The 17,010-nt window shown below is 37.7% G+C and overlaps 1 protein-coding gene across 11 annotated transcripts in view; it reads right to left on the reverse strand.

Annotated features, from left to right (window-relative positions):
* Nucleotides 1-17,010, reverse strand: part of chl1b (cell adhesion molecule L1-like b) — a 109,057-nt gene that overhangs the window by 47,011 nt on the left and 45,036 nt on the right. For 4 of the 11 annotated variants that reach the window (XM_036211808.1, XM_036211810.1, XM_036211807.1 and 1 more), the window contains exon 1: nucleotides 1,519-2,172. In XM_036211808.1, the coding sequence (XP_036067701.1) occupies nucleotides 1,519-1,618 (100 nt within the window). In that variant the 5' untranslated portion in view covers nucleotides 1,619-2,172. Of the gene's footprint in view, nucleotides 1-1,518; nucleotides 2,178-3,776; nucleotides 4,070-6,227; nucleotides 6,247-17,010 lie in introns of those variants that run through there. The other 7 variants (XM_024269433.2, XM_036211805.1, XM_036211804.1 and 4 more) reach the window with 6 other exon arrangements.

Here is a 17,010-nt window from a genome sequence, read left to right on the forward strand (position 1 = left end):
TTACTCACCCACACACCTGTCAGTCTCGCGATACTACAGCATGATCACGTGCCCAATCTCATTTTTTTTTTTTTTGAATGTTTACTAGAAAGGTTTACAGGAACCAGCTAACGCTTCTAACACGGCTAAAGTGTAGCGTGTCACACACACATTTTCCAGAACTAAGTTAATAAAGTGACTGACTGATGGTCTTATCTCTGACTTTTGTTTCGCTAAATGCGCCCTATTGTTCGGTGCACCTTATGTATATGACATGAGTTCAAATATAGACCGTTCATTGATGGAGCGCCTTATAATCCGGCCCGCCTTATATTGCAAAAAAATATATACTTTTTTAGCCAAAACTAAGAAAAAAAACCCTGTTGTTTTCTAGGACGCATTGTCCACAGAGCAGCACCAGGTTATTAGTAATTTGCCCCTGACTTGTGGGCGGGAATGTTGGCTTGAAGCAACCCCGCCCCCACTTCCCATCAGCAGTCTGTTTACACACTGTCCCACTAGCTTAGAGCCCCAACCTAACATTACTGGGGAGACAAAAACAGCAAGCAATATCGGAGTTATCCAGCCGTTCAGTTTTTAACCAGATGTCAGCTCAGCCGAGGAAAACGAAGACGTACATGGATCTAGTTGTTTACATGTGGATGCATCAGAATGGAGCTGAGCAGAGCTTGTGGTCCACCCACTGTATTTTTTATATGACAAAAACATTTATTCAGCTGCTTCTGATTCTCAACAATTTGAATAAAAAGAAATACTCAGACACTTCATTTTCTTTATTAATGTCCTCCATAATTAGAAAAATTACACAAGAAGATGTTAAAAAGACCAAAAACACAGCTTTAGTGTAAATTTTTATCCTTTGGGGATATAAATAATAAGCCATTTTCTTTAAAAAGTTCTAAATCCTTTATCAATACATACTGGAATTTTAGCAAAAAATTTAAAAAAATATATATGTTATTGCAAAAACTATCAATCTTACAAAATATGTTTGTCCTATTTTTAGTCCAACTGACATGTTTTACGTGTTTTAACCCTTTAACTACCCAACCAAGAAAAAATATCAATAAAAAAAAAAACTCTGCTGTTTATTGCCTTGGGGTAGTAACACACAATCAATATTAAAAAAAAAAAAATTAAATGCACGCCACCATTTGGTTGAGCTGCTGGATCAAACTCAACAGTGGAAATTTTAATTGGTTAGGTATTAATAATGTATTAATGGTGTTTTATTTTGTCCTGTTGGCAGAAAGGTTACAAGACTACAAGAAAAGTTGCCATGTTTGACAAATTTGAAGAAAAACTATTATTTAATCTCAGGTAAATGTCAATTGCTTGTTTTTTTTTTATATTACACAAAGTGCAAAAGATTATTCTGATTAAAACAGAAAAAAATGCTTTGTTCAAAACTTTTTTTCTGTCTCAGTTTTGACAAAAACTTCAGAAGCTTTGACACAACAGAACTTATAAGTCGTCCTCCTGCCTGCTTAGAAATAAGATACTTGTAGCTGTACTGACCTTCCAGTGGGATGTCCATCGCTGCAGCCAGAGGAAAGGCAAAAAAACAGTTGAGGGCGGTCAACAGAGCGACCAATCCTGAGCCTCTTTGCTGTGTCATGGTTTCAATGGTGGATTTCGGACGTCCTCAGTAAACAGGTGCCTTCCTCGGTGTCCTCAGTTCATTTCTCTGCTGGGCTGCAGATCTAGTACCTGTGGAGGAAACAGATGGAGGCTCCCATGAATCCGCCCACGCGCCAGCAGACCGAAAGACGAACCCCAAACACGACAAATCCCCCGTGACTCCCAGCCTGACAGCTCCGTGCTCAGCCAGGCGGCGTCACACACACACACACTGAGTCTCTGGCTTATAAAGGTTATATTCCCGTTAAACCCCAAACCTTTCTCGTGAAGCTTTAAAAATGTTTGTGTTATAAATAAAGATTTATCACACATTAGCAAACAATCATGAACTCTGCAGGAAAATGACTTCTATCACTGAAGCATCAGAGGAAAGGAGAAAAACATAAGAACTGTGGGTGAAAAAAAGACCAGCAGAAGCTCAAAAAATGCTGTCAGTTACCATGGAGCTCAGCTTAGAACGGAGTTCTAGTTCAAAGTCAGCTGCAGACGTCACTGTCAACACACGATATTGTTCAATATCTGTTTTAGCTATGTATCTAACTCCCCTGATAAGAAAAATATCAATAAATAAACATAAGTCTTTAAAGACCCACTCCAATAAAAACATTGTTTCTAACATGTTCTTATAGCATTTTTTTCATGTAGTACAAATATAAAAGAATTTAAGAGATTAAAACTGTTTGAGAGTATTTCCTTATTCAAATCATGATGCATCGGGAGCAGATGACAGTTGGAGGCTGACTCCACTCTCAGCCCCGATTTGAAAAATGAAAAAAAAAGGGGGGCGGGAGGTGTAGTTTGGAACTGTGATTGACAGTGACAGTAAGGTTAGCTTGAGGTAGCATAGTCATTCGGCATCTTCAATATGGACAGTGATACCAAACAAAGTGATGCCAGCATCACCACAGAACTTTCTGTGGAGGTAGAGGGTTTTTCTTCTCCAGAAGCAGGTGCTCACGGTCCAGACCAAAGGGGACCCGTGTCTGAGTGGTAAAATGACACTAGCATCATAAGATAATAAAGGCTAACTCATTAGGCAAAGAATCCCGAGTGAAACGTTTCTTACAAATCCATCACCAGGACAGAGTTTGATGATTCAATGCCAATTGAAATTAAACAATTAAACCTCTGTTCCCTAACTTCAAAGTCCACCGGAAATTTGTGCAAGCCAGTAGATTTTTGACGATCGAACCCAAAACACCTACGAGCCATGCTAAAGCTAACACGATAACAACCGACCATTACAGAATCAAACATGGGCGGGGCTTTTATACTGGAGTTGCAGAACATGAACGGGAAACTCCTGAAATGAAATGGGACTGTGACCAATCACAAAACTCAACTGTACTACCTTGTTTCAACCTATAGGGGGCAGCACACAGCTTGTTTTAGACTATAATTTCAGGAATTAAGCAAGTTTATTTTAAATTGTCAAAAATGGCAACAAACTGCACTTTTAAAGCTCCATTTCAAGAGGTCAACAGACAGAAAAAGTCAATTTAGTGTTTGGTTACCCTTAAAAAAAAATTGGACACCGCTTCACAGGCCCGGACAACCCAAAACCCCAAAGCTTGTGACTTATGGTTTTGTCTATGAGAAGCCAAACAAATCAGACTTCACCATCAAACATAAACGGGAACAGTATGGACGGCCTGCCACGAGTCCGCTCTAAGACGACTAGAGCGTCTGGTCTGAAGAAAGTGCCCAAAACAAAGGTCAGAGGTCATGTCCTTTATAACGCAATGTGACAAAAGGTTCACAAAAGGGAAAGGAACATTCTCTAGGCACATTCAAAGCCTGTGCCGTTACCATGGCAACAGGACGTGATGGATCAAGTAATTGTCCTAGTTTAGGTAAAACTTAGAATGTGTTCAGGGGATCAAATGTGTTTGTTTCAGTAAATTAAACCACAAATTACAAAACAACATCAACGACAATAACAATAATAATACTAATGTGAATTTAAATATAAGTTTATAGATTTCATTGGTTTGAATGTTTTTAATAATTACACAATAACTATCAAAGTGCACATTCCTGATAACAGCGACTGTCGGAAAAAAAAAAACACATTAAAAACATATTTTCTTTCATTACCACAAACAGGTTTATGAGCAAAAAGACATAAAACTCACAGATTTAAAAGCTGGAGGGAGAGCGCTGAAACTATTCCCAGTTTTAGGACCAGAGTCTGGACTGTAATGAGCCGAGAGCTTGGGTGGGAAAGGAACGGTAAGAGGGGAAGGTCTGGAAAGCCTGTAGGGCTGCTAGTTCATTAGTCGTCGGTGACCCAGCTCAGCAGGTCACAAAGGAGTAATTAGTTCAACAACTAACATGGTCGGTATCGGGGAGGCAGAGGAATAAAAACCAGAAACTAAAGGTTTGGAGATGTAAGAAGCAAAAGGGCTTGCAGGTCTGCGGGGACTGCTGAGATTCATGTAAAGCACCAGAGTTTGGTACAACCACAAGTATGTAGCTGCACTTACTGTAGTGTTTTGGGGAATCCAATTAGTGTCAAAGAGTTGGTGTGTGTGTTATTCAGTGGAAGTAAGTGTCTTTAAAGGAGCAGTCCGCTCTTTTCTAATCTTCTTGCTGTTGGACAGAAAACACAGAGGTCAGGCTCCTCATCACACGGACCCCCCCGTTCCGTCTGGATTCATGTGAACTGTTTTGAATGCAAAACTTCCAGGAGAGCGCCCCGGGCTTATCTCGCATCCAGAATTTTCCCAGAAAAAGGTGATTTATCACTGCGGAAACAGATTCAAATGAAATCGCGGCGTCTGCAAATTAATTGCTTTGTGCTTTATTGGCTCCTTAAGAACAAAAGGGGGAGGGGAGATTTGGATTGGGTTGGGGGGGGACCTCTTACATGAGAATGTTTCCCATTATCCCCGTAGCCCCGGCCAAAAGTCCTTTTACGGTTTTAACACCAAATGTAATCCGGTGGATTAAAGGTGTTTAAACTGTGTTTAATCGTTCACCTTCTGATTGTTTTCTGAGGCTTAAACATTTATCGAGGAGCGACCGAACCATCTGTTGGAGCTGGGGGGTGTTCTGGGAGCTGCTATAATGTTGGTATTCAATTCAGAGGGTATGCTGCCTGTATTGTTAAACCCCCTCCCATTGCATAAAAAGACAGACAGATTTACAGACTGCAGGCTGTTCTTCGTCTATGGAACCATCACAGAGATTGATGAAGGAAGACCATGATGTTTGAGCCCCGACCCGATTCTGCCACAGCTTAGCGGGGGGGGCAAACTTTTCTCACTGCTTTTTTTTTTAACTTACTCAGCCTGACAAAACTGCATGATTGATTGGAGACTTTACCAAGAAAACACTGAGAAAACAAAAAAAAAAACTCAAGTTTTTTCACTAAACTAAGCCATAAGTCATTTTTTTCTAAAGAAAGAATGATCCAGAAGGACAGAAAACACAAAAAGGACGACAAAACTAAGGAGGCCGCACAATACAACCCAAAAACATAAAACTATGCCACCAAACTAGCCAAAACCTGACAACAGACCGACTACGGAATACTGCGTTTCTTCACTATTGCTGTTCACCTTTTAAAGTTTGTGGATTTTCGTCGGTAAAACTTTGAATGTTTTTCTCTGTTTTCTTATTTTTGTCCGATATAGTTGTCAATCAGTCTCCTGAAAAAATGTGTTCAGTTTTTCAAATCTACTTATGTCTTTGATCGTGACCAGATCTGTGGTTTTCGGTCTCTGACACTTGACGCATTTTTGAGACTTTAAACAAGACAGACGATGTCTGAGAATGTGTATAAATTGTGTAGTAAAGGGTTTTACAGCCTTAAAACATCTGTAATTCTACTTTATGGAATTCACCTATTGTGGGTTATTTTTAGAAGGACTACAGTATTGACTCCAATCGGAATGAACTTTTAACTAAAACAATATGTCAATAAGTAAAACTTCAAGAAATGTGTACAAAAATAAAAAAAACATAGGCAAAGACACACCAAAAGAAAATAACTTAAATGACGATGAATGTTAGATTAACTCTGTCATTTCAAAACCTGAATTTTAAGCTTATTTTTTTTCCGTCCTCCATCATGAGAAAAATACTTCATGAACATGTAAAAAAATACAAAAAAACAGGATTTTCATCAGAGTCTGTCTTTAAAAAGAGCTAATATTTGTGACTGATCATCTAAACGGAGAGTTGCATATAAGGTAGGTCAAACCTTGAAACCTGAAGCTCTGAAGTACAAAGATGACATTGTGAGAAAATGTTATTCTTTTGTTCAGAAATAAAAAAAACCTACATGAAGAGTTGATACTTCAACAAACCAATGTCACACTATTGGAAAATAATCAGTTTTTAAGGACATTCTTTGCTGAACCACTGAGCTACTCTTGATGATGTCGATTTTTGTCAGTTCAAACAAAAGAAACGAGGCTGACAGAAATAACAAAGAACCCGTCAGAGTTCTTGTTGCTGCTGACTGAAACCCCAGAGTCTGAGGCTGTTAATTCTTACTGCTTCAGGAGATACATTTAATTTGTGTTTTCCTTTCCGCTTGGCACGGCAGTTTGGCTTACATAACAGCGCACACACATCACCTTTTTCTTTTTCATGTCAGACGCTTGGAGCAGAGCGGCTCCAACTCCAAAAATGGGCTGCAGCAGCAGTGTTTATCTCCTACGATTGAAAACCACTGAACTGTCAGATGATGTGAAGTTCTTCATCTCTTCCCGAGTGCGATTCTGAAAATACCAGAGAACCTGTTAGATTGAGCCTTTCTCCTGAAGTTTATAGCTGATATTTTCATTTTACTTTTTTTATCCGTAGCCTTTTGCGAGTCATTTTTAAGAATACCATTTCCTAATTTTTTCTAAACCTTAAGTTATTACTCCTGCATACTTTTAAACTGATTTAAACTTGCTTCATCTCCCTTGTGTTTGAAGCTGCCCAATCCTTGCAAAAAAAAGCTATTTTGGAGACACTTTATTAAAAAAATTAGATTAAGAAACATTATTAATGTGCTGATAAAGTGTTAATAAGACATTTATTAGTAAAATAAGCCAAATAAGATTTACTAACATACTTAGTAGGATGTATTAACATTTACAGTAAAACCATTAAACTGCTTACAAGCTTAACAAATGTATCAACTATTTTTGTTAACATTATATTGAGTATTTTGCAGCACCTCATCTGAAGTGTTACCGTTATTTTATGACAGCACCATATAATTAATGGCTGTCTTCCAATGATATACTTTTTTTTGACAATTAGGCACTGGATTATTGGGAAACACCCTAACCCTAATGTGATAAGACTACATTTTTCAGAATGCCTACAGGACGAAGAGTAACCTGATTAGTCAGAAGGGTTGATAAGAAGCTTTTCTAGTGAACTGTGTTGTTCTTCATAGGTTCCTCTTTTAACTGCAATAATCAACCTTTGCAGAGAGTTCACAATAACTCTAAACTTTGTTTAGTTGTAACACATAAAATACAAAACAGTACTTTCACTTTTTTACCAAATTATGTTGAAGCACAGCACATATCACTTCGCCAGACTCCTGACTACTTAAGTGTAGTCACATTGCTCAAATAATTTAATTTGAGTTAATTTTTTGTTCTTCTCTGTCTATTGTTTTGTTTGTGGTGGAACTGAGAAGATTTTCACAGAATAAACCACTTTAGATCATCTTGGCTTAGAGGTGAGAAGTAAACTTTCTCTCTGAACTGATGCTGTAATTAACCTATCGTATCGATCAGCCTATTTATCGTTTTCCTTTGCTGCTGCAATCAAACTTGGTGCCGGCTCTGATGTGATGTATTGTAACCATGACAATCCGCCACACCAAATATCAAATAGTCCACTTTTTGTGAAAAAGAGATCCAAATTGAATAAAAAAACAAACTAAAATAAAGTCCTAAAAATTGCTGGAATATTTATTTCTTTTGTAGGTGAACATGGTATAAGAGGGATAATGCCCTTCGGAGTGCGCATTATCAGAAAATAATGAGCTTGCGTCAGACGGTTTAGATTTCCACGGCATGCGTTGATTTCTGCTAGGGCTAAAACAATAAAAAGGCCAAAAGAAATGTACCAAAAGGAGAGCTAAAAAACATAAATAATTAAATCCAAACATTTACTCACCTTGTGGTGACTAAACCTCTAAAATGTACTCGCCAAAGGGGAGAAAATGCTCACAACTGGCGTGTGTTAATTTCGGACCCTTCAAAATAAAAGTCTCCTGCGATAGGCTCATTCTTCTATTGAGAAAAAGTTGTATCGCAATAACTATTGTTATTGTTTTATCGTCCAGCCTCAGTTGAAAGTATGAGAGGAAATAAACATTTCACACATTTCTTTTTTAAGCCCCAGAGCGTTCAAATTTGACAAATATAGTTATTTGGTTTATATTATGACATATATCGTATCGCCTGTATTGGAAAAAACAATAATTTGTTATAAAAAATTCCACATTGCCCATCCCTAATTTCTGATAATGCACACTTCATCGGGCATTATCTCTTACCTATCAAATTTACCACCATGACTATTACCAAGATTTGATGAAGCTCATAGTTTCACAAACAGGTCAGAAACAACTTCAAACCTCGTTAAAAACTTGCTTTAGTTTACATTAAAGATCAGGAATTAGAGGATCCGTTGATTTCCTGAAATCAAAGCCTCTTAGCAGCTTGTTGTTTCCTGGAGAATCCCCCCACTCATGAGTGTGTGGTTCAGGACGCGGTGGGTGGAAGCCCAGCCATTCAAAGTTCACTACAGTTTTGCTGTTCACTTGGCACCATCTGCTCCTCCACCACACAAAGACAATGGGCGGAGACGTGCGCGCCTACTGTAGTTTAATGTGCACGCCTCTAACAGGATTAAGCAGATCCTTGTCTTGTCAGGCTGGATTAAAATATTTCCTTTCCTAAAGACCTGGGACGTGAAGATGGCGGCTCCACCCCTCCGTCTTCACAGCTCTTGTTGACTTCCATTAGAGCAGAACAATTAAAACACTACTGAGCTGATTAACTCCATTTACCCATTGGCTCCCGTCTCTGTAACAAGTGATTCTGTTTTTTTATATTCAGATTCTCAGGAAATCACTTGAAGCTTTTAGAATAAACTTCCTCTGTTGAGTTTGAGGCAAATTATGTTTTGACCGTTCAAATGAGTAGTTTCTAAGAGGCTTCCATTCTTATTCATCTATTATTAAAACATTAGAGGGAGATTCGAGATGTAAAGTGGGACATAATATTTCACATAATTTGCTTGTCTGACTCCAATTTGGTTTCATTCACTCATGACGGCATGAATATTTCAGGAGACTGGAGAAATTGCAGGATGTGGGGGGGCTGAGCAGAGATGCAGGTGGGAGAAGCTGAAGGTGCAGAAGTAAAGAGAGGCTCATGGGGGAAAGGAAGCAGACGTGGATGGAGAGGTTTTGCTCATAGAGTTCAGGGTTTGTGACCCCTTTGTTCTCAATGAAGTGATGATGAAGAACCTTCACGACCCTGAGTGAACTCACCCCACCACAGGGATAACTGCACACCCATAAAACCTTCAGGAATCCACATAGATTTATGTAGGATAGATCAAAAAAATCTTCTATTAGAAGTAGAGTAATAACATTATTTTCAACAGCATGAGAATTTTAATAGTATGTTAAAGTTACTGTTCCAATACGAACAACTCTCTTTTCCTTTATTCTTCTATTATTGACTGAATGTTTGTGTTTTAGTCATAGGACAACTAAATTTTCATATTCTTTAAGACACCTTTTTCTCCATTCTTCCAGAGACAAATAGAGGCGTTCTCAGACCAATAGAGTTGTAACTTTTCTAGCATGTTCGGGTGTACGATAGGGTCTCCTCCCGATTGAGAATGCCCAGAACATTTGAGACATTTGCCAGATGTTCAAATCCGGAACACAAACCTATTTGACTGCTTGAATTCTTGATTTTATTTGGTTACAACCCATTCCTCGTGTCCATAGGTGATGATAAACTTACCAATAAACTCGTGAACAGAATGTAGAGATTTTAAAATTCCTCTACCAGGGGTAGTTACTTTACCCAAATGTCTACTGGCTTAGTCAAACTGCCCTTATGGATAGATGCACGCAAGAAAAGTGTTGAGTGTGCCGCACAAAAAATCTATGTTGTAGAGCACTTGGTGAGCCCACAAAGCAATGCATTTTTTTTAAGCGACAGGTTGTAGCGAGCACCTAATATACAACAGTAAAGTACAGTTTAAGTGGGTGAAATGCAGGCATATTTTACACATTATTTAATTTTTAGACATGACCAAATCCTAGAGATTTACCTATTTTTATAAGCAGTCAGCCTATATCTAGCAGCAAGATCAATTAAGTGGCATATGGACACTGTATAACAGTGTCACCCATTTGTCATAAGTGTGAAACATACATTAGCCTTACAAACACTACACAATACATTTATCCACACACAGGATATTCTTGCTTCCCATTACATAAGCCACAAGGAAACTGGAGACTACACCCAGGCTCTCCTTAAGATGCGCCTTGAGCCAGACACTTCTGTCTACGACCATCTACAAGCCCAAACTACCTAAAGACATGCAGCTTCAGTACAGGTCAACCCCATACGAGTGGATACGAGGACAGCTTAATTCAAAGAGGAAAATGGCCGCAAACTTGAGGTAGTTTATTCTAATATCAGCTGCTTCATACTAGGGCTGCCACGATTAGTCGACTAATTGACAACTAATTGACTATTAAAATAGTCGATGACTAATTTAGTAGTCGATTAGTTGTTACTTTGTTATATGGAAATGAAGGGTAGTAAAGTTAAAAGTTACAATGGCTTTATGCTAGTTTTTTGGGCCATTTTGGCTTTTATTAAGGTTTTTTTTAGACTATTTTAGAGTTTAGCTAATATTTCAGCTGCATGCTAGCTATTTCACTTAATTCAGGATTTTTTTAGGGTAAATTTCAGCTACATGCTAGCTATTTTGGCTAATTTAGGATTTTTTGTAGTTTTTTTAGGCTAATTTGGACTTTAGATAATATTTCAGATGTATGCTAGCTATTTTAGCTAATTCAGACTTTTTTTTGTTTTTTAGGCTAATTTGGGGTTTAGCTGATATTTCGGCTACATTCTAGCTATTTTGGCTAATTTTGACTTTTTTGTTATTTAGACTATTTTGGAGTTTAGTTAATATTTCAGCTACATGCTAGCTGTTTTGGCTAACTTAGGCTTTTTCAGTTTTTTAGTCTAATTTGGAAATTAACTAATATTTTAGCTGGCTATCAGCTTCAGCGATTTCAGCTATCAACTATAGTATTTTCAGCTATCAACCTCAGTGTTTGTTAGCTATCGATTTCATCATCTTCAGCTATCAGCACTAGCATATTTAACGGAGAAATTCAGCTTGCAGCATTCACATCTAGTTTTAGTTAGTTTAATGATGGTTAAGATGTGTGCTTTAAATCCAGTTTGCGCATGACCCGATCATTCAACTATTCTGAAAAAAAAAACAATCTGTGATTAGTCGACAATTAGAATAATAGTTTGTGGCAGAACTACTTCACACTAGTGCTGGGTGATATGACAATACACATCGTATGGGCAATAGAAAAGTGTCTAACGTATCATTTCTCTTCTATCACTTCCACCATTTTTCTATTTATTTTTTTATTGCTGAACTTTTGTGCAAAAATGTGTTTTCCTATGAAGAAACTTGAAACTGCTGTGCACTTTAAAACATATTTCTTATTTGTAACTATTTAGTTACATGTTACTTAAAAAATATTCAAAGAAAAGTAAGTACCGTATTTTTCGGACTATAAGTCGCACCGGAGTATAAGTCGCAGGGGCCAAAAAATGCATAATGAAGAAGAAAAAACCATACATAAGTCGCACTGGAGTATAAGTCGCATTTTTTTCAAGTAATTTATTTTACAAACTGGTTGAAAAAAACGACATTACATCATCCTGGAAGGTAATTTATAACATTCATAAGTGAATAGAAAACAGGCTGAATATGTGTCAACACATATTCACATATTAGCATCATGAAAAAACGAAAAGGTGTAGCATTTATATAACATAACAGTTTTATTTAACTATAGCCTCAAGAACTCATCAACTTTGTATCTTTACTGTAATTAATTGCACGCAATCTCGCTCCATATCACTAAATCCGTTAAATTATTCGTCCTCTGTGTCACGTCTGAATAACTAAAGTAAATAAAGTAATTGCATAGATCACCATAAGAGGGCACTCTAGACTTACGGTCGATATCTCATCTCATTAAAAATTCGTATATAAGTCGCACTGGAGTATAAGTCGCAGGGACATTCAATCTATGAAAAAAACCGCGACTTATAGTCCGGAAAATACGGTAATTACATTTTTGCCAAATTTTCTTCAGAGAATAACTGAAAATATACTTGGTTTTGGACTATAGTGATATATACATATATATATATATATATATATATATATATATATATATTGCTATTGTGATATCAAATAATCTATATCATAATATATAGAACTCATTCTAATGCGAGTGTGGTCACACAGACGGCTACAATTGTGGGAAGTCAGGACACAATGCCACAGCCATAAGACTAAAGTTAGGCGTTTGATGAAACAGCTTTCAGTTACATATCTTACTTAAAACAGCACAGAGTATACCCATTCCTTTAAAGTTTTGTCTATTATTTTTGCTGTCTCCTGTTGGTGGTTAAAGTATATCTTTGTGGCTCGCACATGCATGAAAACAGAGAACTAAAGCCTGGGATTTAGCGTGAAGAAACTGATTTATCACGCTAAATATGTGAGCATGACCAGTGACAATATCTTCTGCCATGGAAAATTGGATAATTTGAATTGATGAAAAGATTTAACTATCGGTACTCGTATTCATCAAGTCCAAATACCAAAATGATTATTTAAAAGCTGTGGTTCCAGCATCTAGACATGTAATCTGTTGATTTTACGGCACCTGTTCTTTTCTTTTGTCCCGCTGTTATGCTATGTTCACACTGGGCTCAGAAATGTGCACTTGAGCGACCAATACCAATGAAATATCTATGTAAAGATGAATATCTGCATTTAGGGCTTGCGTTCCAAACTCTGGCGCTCAGGCTTCGCTATACAAGTTTTTAAGTCAGTTTTAAGGCTCTATGTACAAAACGTGCAGCAATCTACAATTCCAAAATCAAGTGCTCTAGAAATCTTCCAGAATTTTCTGCAAAAAATCAGTTTGTATTGATGCTCACCAGATTTGGGAATATAGACTAGAATGCATTGCAAAAAAAAAAGTTTTTTAACAAACCATTAACATTTTCATCATTAAAACGTCATGGGTTCATATATATAAAATGCTTATATTGAATAAGTCTCCACTTTGCAAAATCTGTGACTTCATATTTAAAAAAAAGAAATAATAAATAAGCACTGTCTCTGAATGGCTTTTAAAACCAAGGGCCCAAGATCATCCCGCGTTACATATCTTTTTTGTAGTTCAGAATTAGGGAGGGAGTTCGTACACACTCCAAGTTTTTCTTATACCCGAATAGAGCTGTGAAATAAAAAGCCTGGAGCAAGATTTACGAGATTTGCATCACTTTGACATTTTGCCCCAACTCTCAACAGCGAATACATGCACCACTAGTATCGGGTAGGGACAGTCCAGTGTGAACACTATTTGATAAAAGCATGTTCAAAAGCCACGTTTGGTGCATTCTTGAACATATGCTTGGTGTGTTTGTAGCTTCACACAGAAATGTCCCCACCACAGACACGATCAATGAAATCTTACATTTTAATGGAGGCCAATGGCTTGAGTTCAACCAATTTTAGACAATAGAAGTCTGGCAGTTGGTTAGAAAAATTGAATTTCAGTAAATCAAAAAGCAATATTTCTGTTTTGCTTGAGGAGCAAGCTACCCAATGGTCACCTGTTGAACTGACTTGACTCTAACCTGCATAAACAGAAAGTTGGATTGGAAGATTTAGTTGAAGAAAACTGTTATTATTTAACTTCAACATACATTTATTCTAATACAGTAACAACAGCTGTAATTTGATTTCTTCTTTAGAAGTATAACAATAAAGCTGAACAGTCAGCATTTGGCGCCAAGGGTGCGAAACAACGTAAACACGGGTTTATCTTCTTCTGAAAGCTTTCTGTTTTCATTTCACAAAACAAGAAGAAACAAAGATTTTCCTCGAAACTGTAAATCATCACCCTTTTGTTGGTGTGACAGTCAGTCTCAGTACAAAGTGATTCAATCAAAGAAAAGCGAAGAAGATCTTCGTCTTCATAACCCCTTTTTTTCTGTGATTGGATTTCCAATTCTAATCTTGAACATAATTTATATGTTTAATGAAACTACTTGGCGAGCGCCGGAGCATGTCTGAGCAGAGTGTGTCACATAACAGTGTAATAAATCACACTGAATGTAAATGCTGTGTCTGCTGAAATGACAGTCACAGCCATCGGAGTGAGCGCTTGCGAGCCCGAGCCACAGGGAGGGAAAAAGGTTTTACAAAGTGCAGCTGTCCGTATCGCAGTCTGGTTTCCTCTCTGATCTGCTCTCTTTGAAGTCTCGCTGGAACACCATGCTCAGGACAATAATCACATCAGTGTGTGATCCTCGCCGTGCAGCCGGCTGAGAGATGAATTCATAAGCTGGACTGTGGGGACAGGGATATTGGTTTGTGTGAACTAGCTCGGCGCGCTCCTCGCTACATTCGTTCACTTCCTCTGACTGATGCGGGTAATTTTCCCCCCTGGATGAAACTGTGCTGCTACAGACATGATTGATGGCTTTTATTTCCAACTACCCCCCCATAAGTCTCCAAAGACTTTTACTTCTGCCAACAATGAAGAAGTTCCGATGCCCCTATAATGTGTTAAGAACCCCGTTTGTGCAGAAACATCTTCTCTGCTGGTTTCGTAATTCCTGCAGGATCCCATTAGGATGAAAAACAAAAGGTTGCTTTCTCAATAAAAGCCGAACATCTGGTCAGCGTTTCAGAGTTAGCTGTTCGACAAAACTGTCGGTTGTGACCCAGTTTCTTGGTTTCGAATCTGGTCACCAAATTCAAATTTGATGTAAGGTCTGGATCATGGTTTATATCCTAGGTATGTTGATGTTGGGAGTGGGGTCATCTGGACCCCACAAGACTTCAGTATTTTTTTTTTTTTACTGGTGTCCATGGCAGACATGAAATCCTATCCACCTTTGTTATGGGATGGATAACACGTCAATGTAAGGTTTGGGTCATCTGGACCCCACAAGATAGCACAAGGGTTAAGATTGGAGATGTTGAATATGACACCAAGATACACACTCCTTAAGGATCCTTAACTCTAACTAAACATCCAACTCGAGTAACATTCGTTGCCAATTAATATTATCAATACTATGCGAACAGGCTCAGTCTGTGGGAATCACCTGTTGCAATAAATCCATATTTTAAGCAGAACTGATAGTCTACTTTTTTTTTAAGTCGTAGCCTGTTCTTCTGTCCCTACACTTATCCCTTTTCCATTTGCAAAGAAACATTCCACATACAACTTTTCTCGTGTTGTATGCGGTCGGACTACTATTAACGCTCAAGTGACTGAAGTATAACTGTGAGAATCCAGTCGTCTTCAAAACCAAAAGATTTTTCAGAATCAAAGATTGTTGGTCATTTTGCTTCCTTGATTAAACTTTACAGATCAAGTGATCATAGATGTAGCTAAGGGAATCTGGTTATGTTCCAAAATAAAAAGATTTTTCAAAATAAAAGATTGTTGAAACTCAAAAAAAAAAGAACAAGTATAATTGTATTGGTCATAATTTGTCCATGGACTGGTACTGGTCCGCGGCCCCCCGGTTGACGCAATCAACTTGAATCAGCAGATTCTGACGATAAGAAAAGCTGTTTTGCACCAATATGCAAAACTCTGCTAGCGTAAAGCATAATGGGTGCAAAGCTGCTATTCTTAGCAACAAAACTAGCTGATTGATTGCATAAGGACTTCTCTCTGTAAAGTGTTACAGTTCCAGTTCCAAATGCAAGGTGAGGGAAAAACTAGAAGATGGCTGCATCCATGCACCAACAGCTCAGTTCCATTTTCAAAGTTTCTCAGTGACTGCAGAGTCAGGCAAACTTTCAGTGAATCACTTCGCCACTTGTGCGCTGGAAGAGACGGAGCCCTGATTAAATGGCCTCGTCAGACTGGAAAAGTAATTGAGCTAAACTGCGCCAGGAGACGTACTGAGTGATGCTTCAGCTCAGAGTCATCAGGCTGATGTTCATCTTGGCAGATACTCAACAAAGACAGAGATCCACTCATGTGGACAGAATCTGAACCCGTTTCTCATGATGTGAAAGAAAACCAACTCGCCTCTGACTTATCATACATTAATACAGTACTTCAATACTCCATCTTGTTTGTTCATAAGACATTTTCAAATGTCTGCACAATTCAAAAACTGGATTCTAAGAAAATAAACAGACACTTGCTCTAAGAAAAAATCAATTTTCTGTCTTACCAGAAAAATCTTAAGAAAGTCTTTCAATAACAAAATAATCTTAGTTGGAAAAAAAATGTCCAAGTGACTAGATGTTTTTCTTAAGATAAGAATTCTTGGTAAGACCATTTCTGTGACCTCTGTGGAAGATTTTTTTTCCAATTAAGGAAATTGTTTCAAATTTTATTAATTTTTGACCTATTTTTTTTTTTTGCAATGTTCATCTTCAAATTCACGCTGTTAACTGTTGTCTTGTCCCAAGAAAGTACACAGAGCTGATGTCCTTTCCTCCCTTTGGATCTCTTCCTTTTTGGTCCGTTGGGAGTCCATCTGCTTTCAGAGCTCTGTTTCAATTGAACAACAACCAAACCTCTCCTGTTTGAATTGTTCACATGAGGGATGGTGCAATTCTGGGCTTAAAACCTTTAATTTTGTTACACCATTGAACCAAATTGTGGGGAAAGTGAACCATTGCATCCCTACTGCTTATGTTTGCATATATTTATGTTGAAAGTGTCAAAAAGGTGTTGTGCAAAATTTAAAATATTTAATATTGTTTTATTATATTTCACCAGCCTTAGCAAAAACTAACAAAATAGTTTTTCTTTAGTTTTTTTCTTTATTTTTCCAAGTTTTTTGTCTTTGGTTTATGAGTTGTAATACACAAATAGTACATTAAGCTGAGACAAAGCCGAAAAAAATGAAGAGATTGAATCAAATTGTGGGAAAACAAACTGTTGCAGCCCTAGTTCACACCTGCCAAATGGAGATACCTATCAGAAAAAAAAACTCTGGTCTGGACCAAACCAGGACCAAAAAAGCCCTGGTACCAAATGTGATGTGGGAAACAGGG

Source organism: Oryzias melastigma, linkage group LG5, assembly GCF_002922805.2.
Source record: "Oryzias melastigma strain HK-1 linkage group LG5, ASM292280v2, whole genome shotgun sequence".
Classification (NCBI taxonomy): domain Eukaryota; kingdom Metazoa; phylum Chordata; class Actinopteri; order Beloniformes; family Adrianichthyidae; genus Oryzias; species Oryzias melastigma.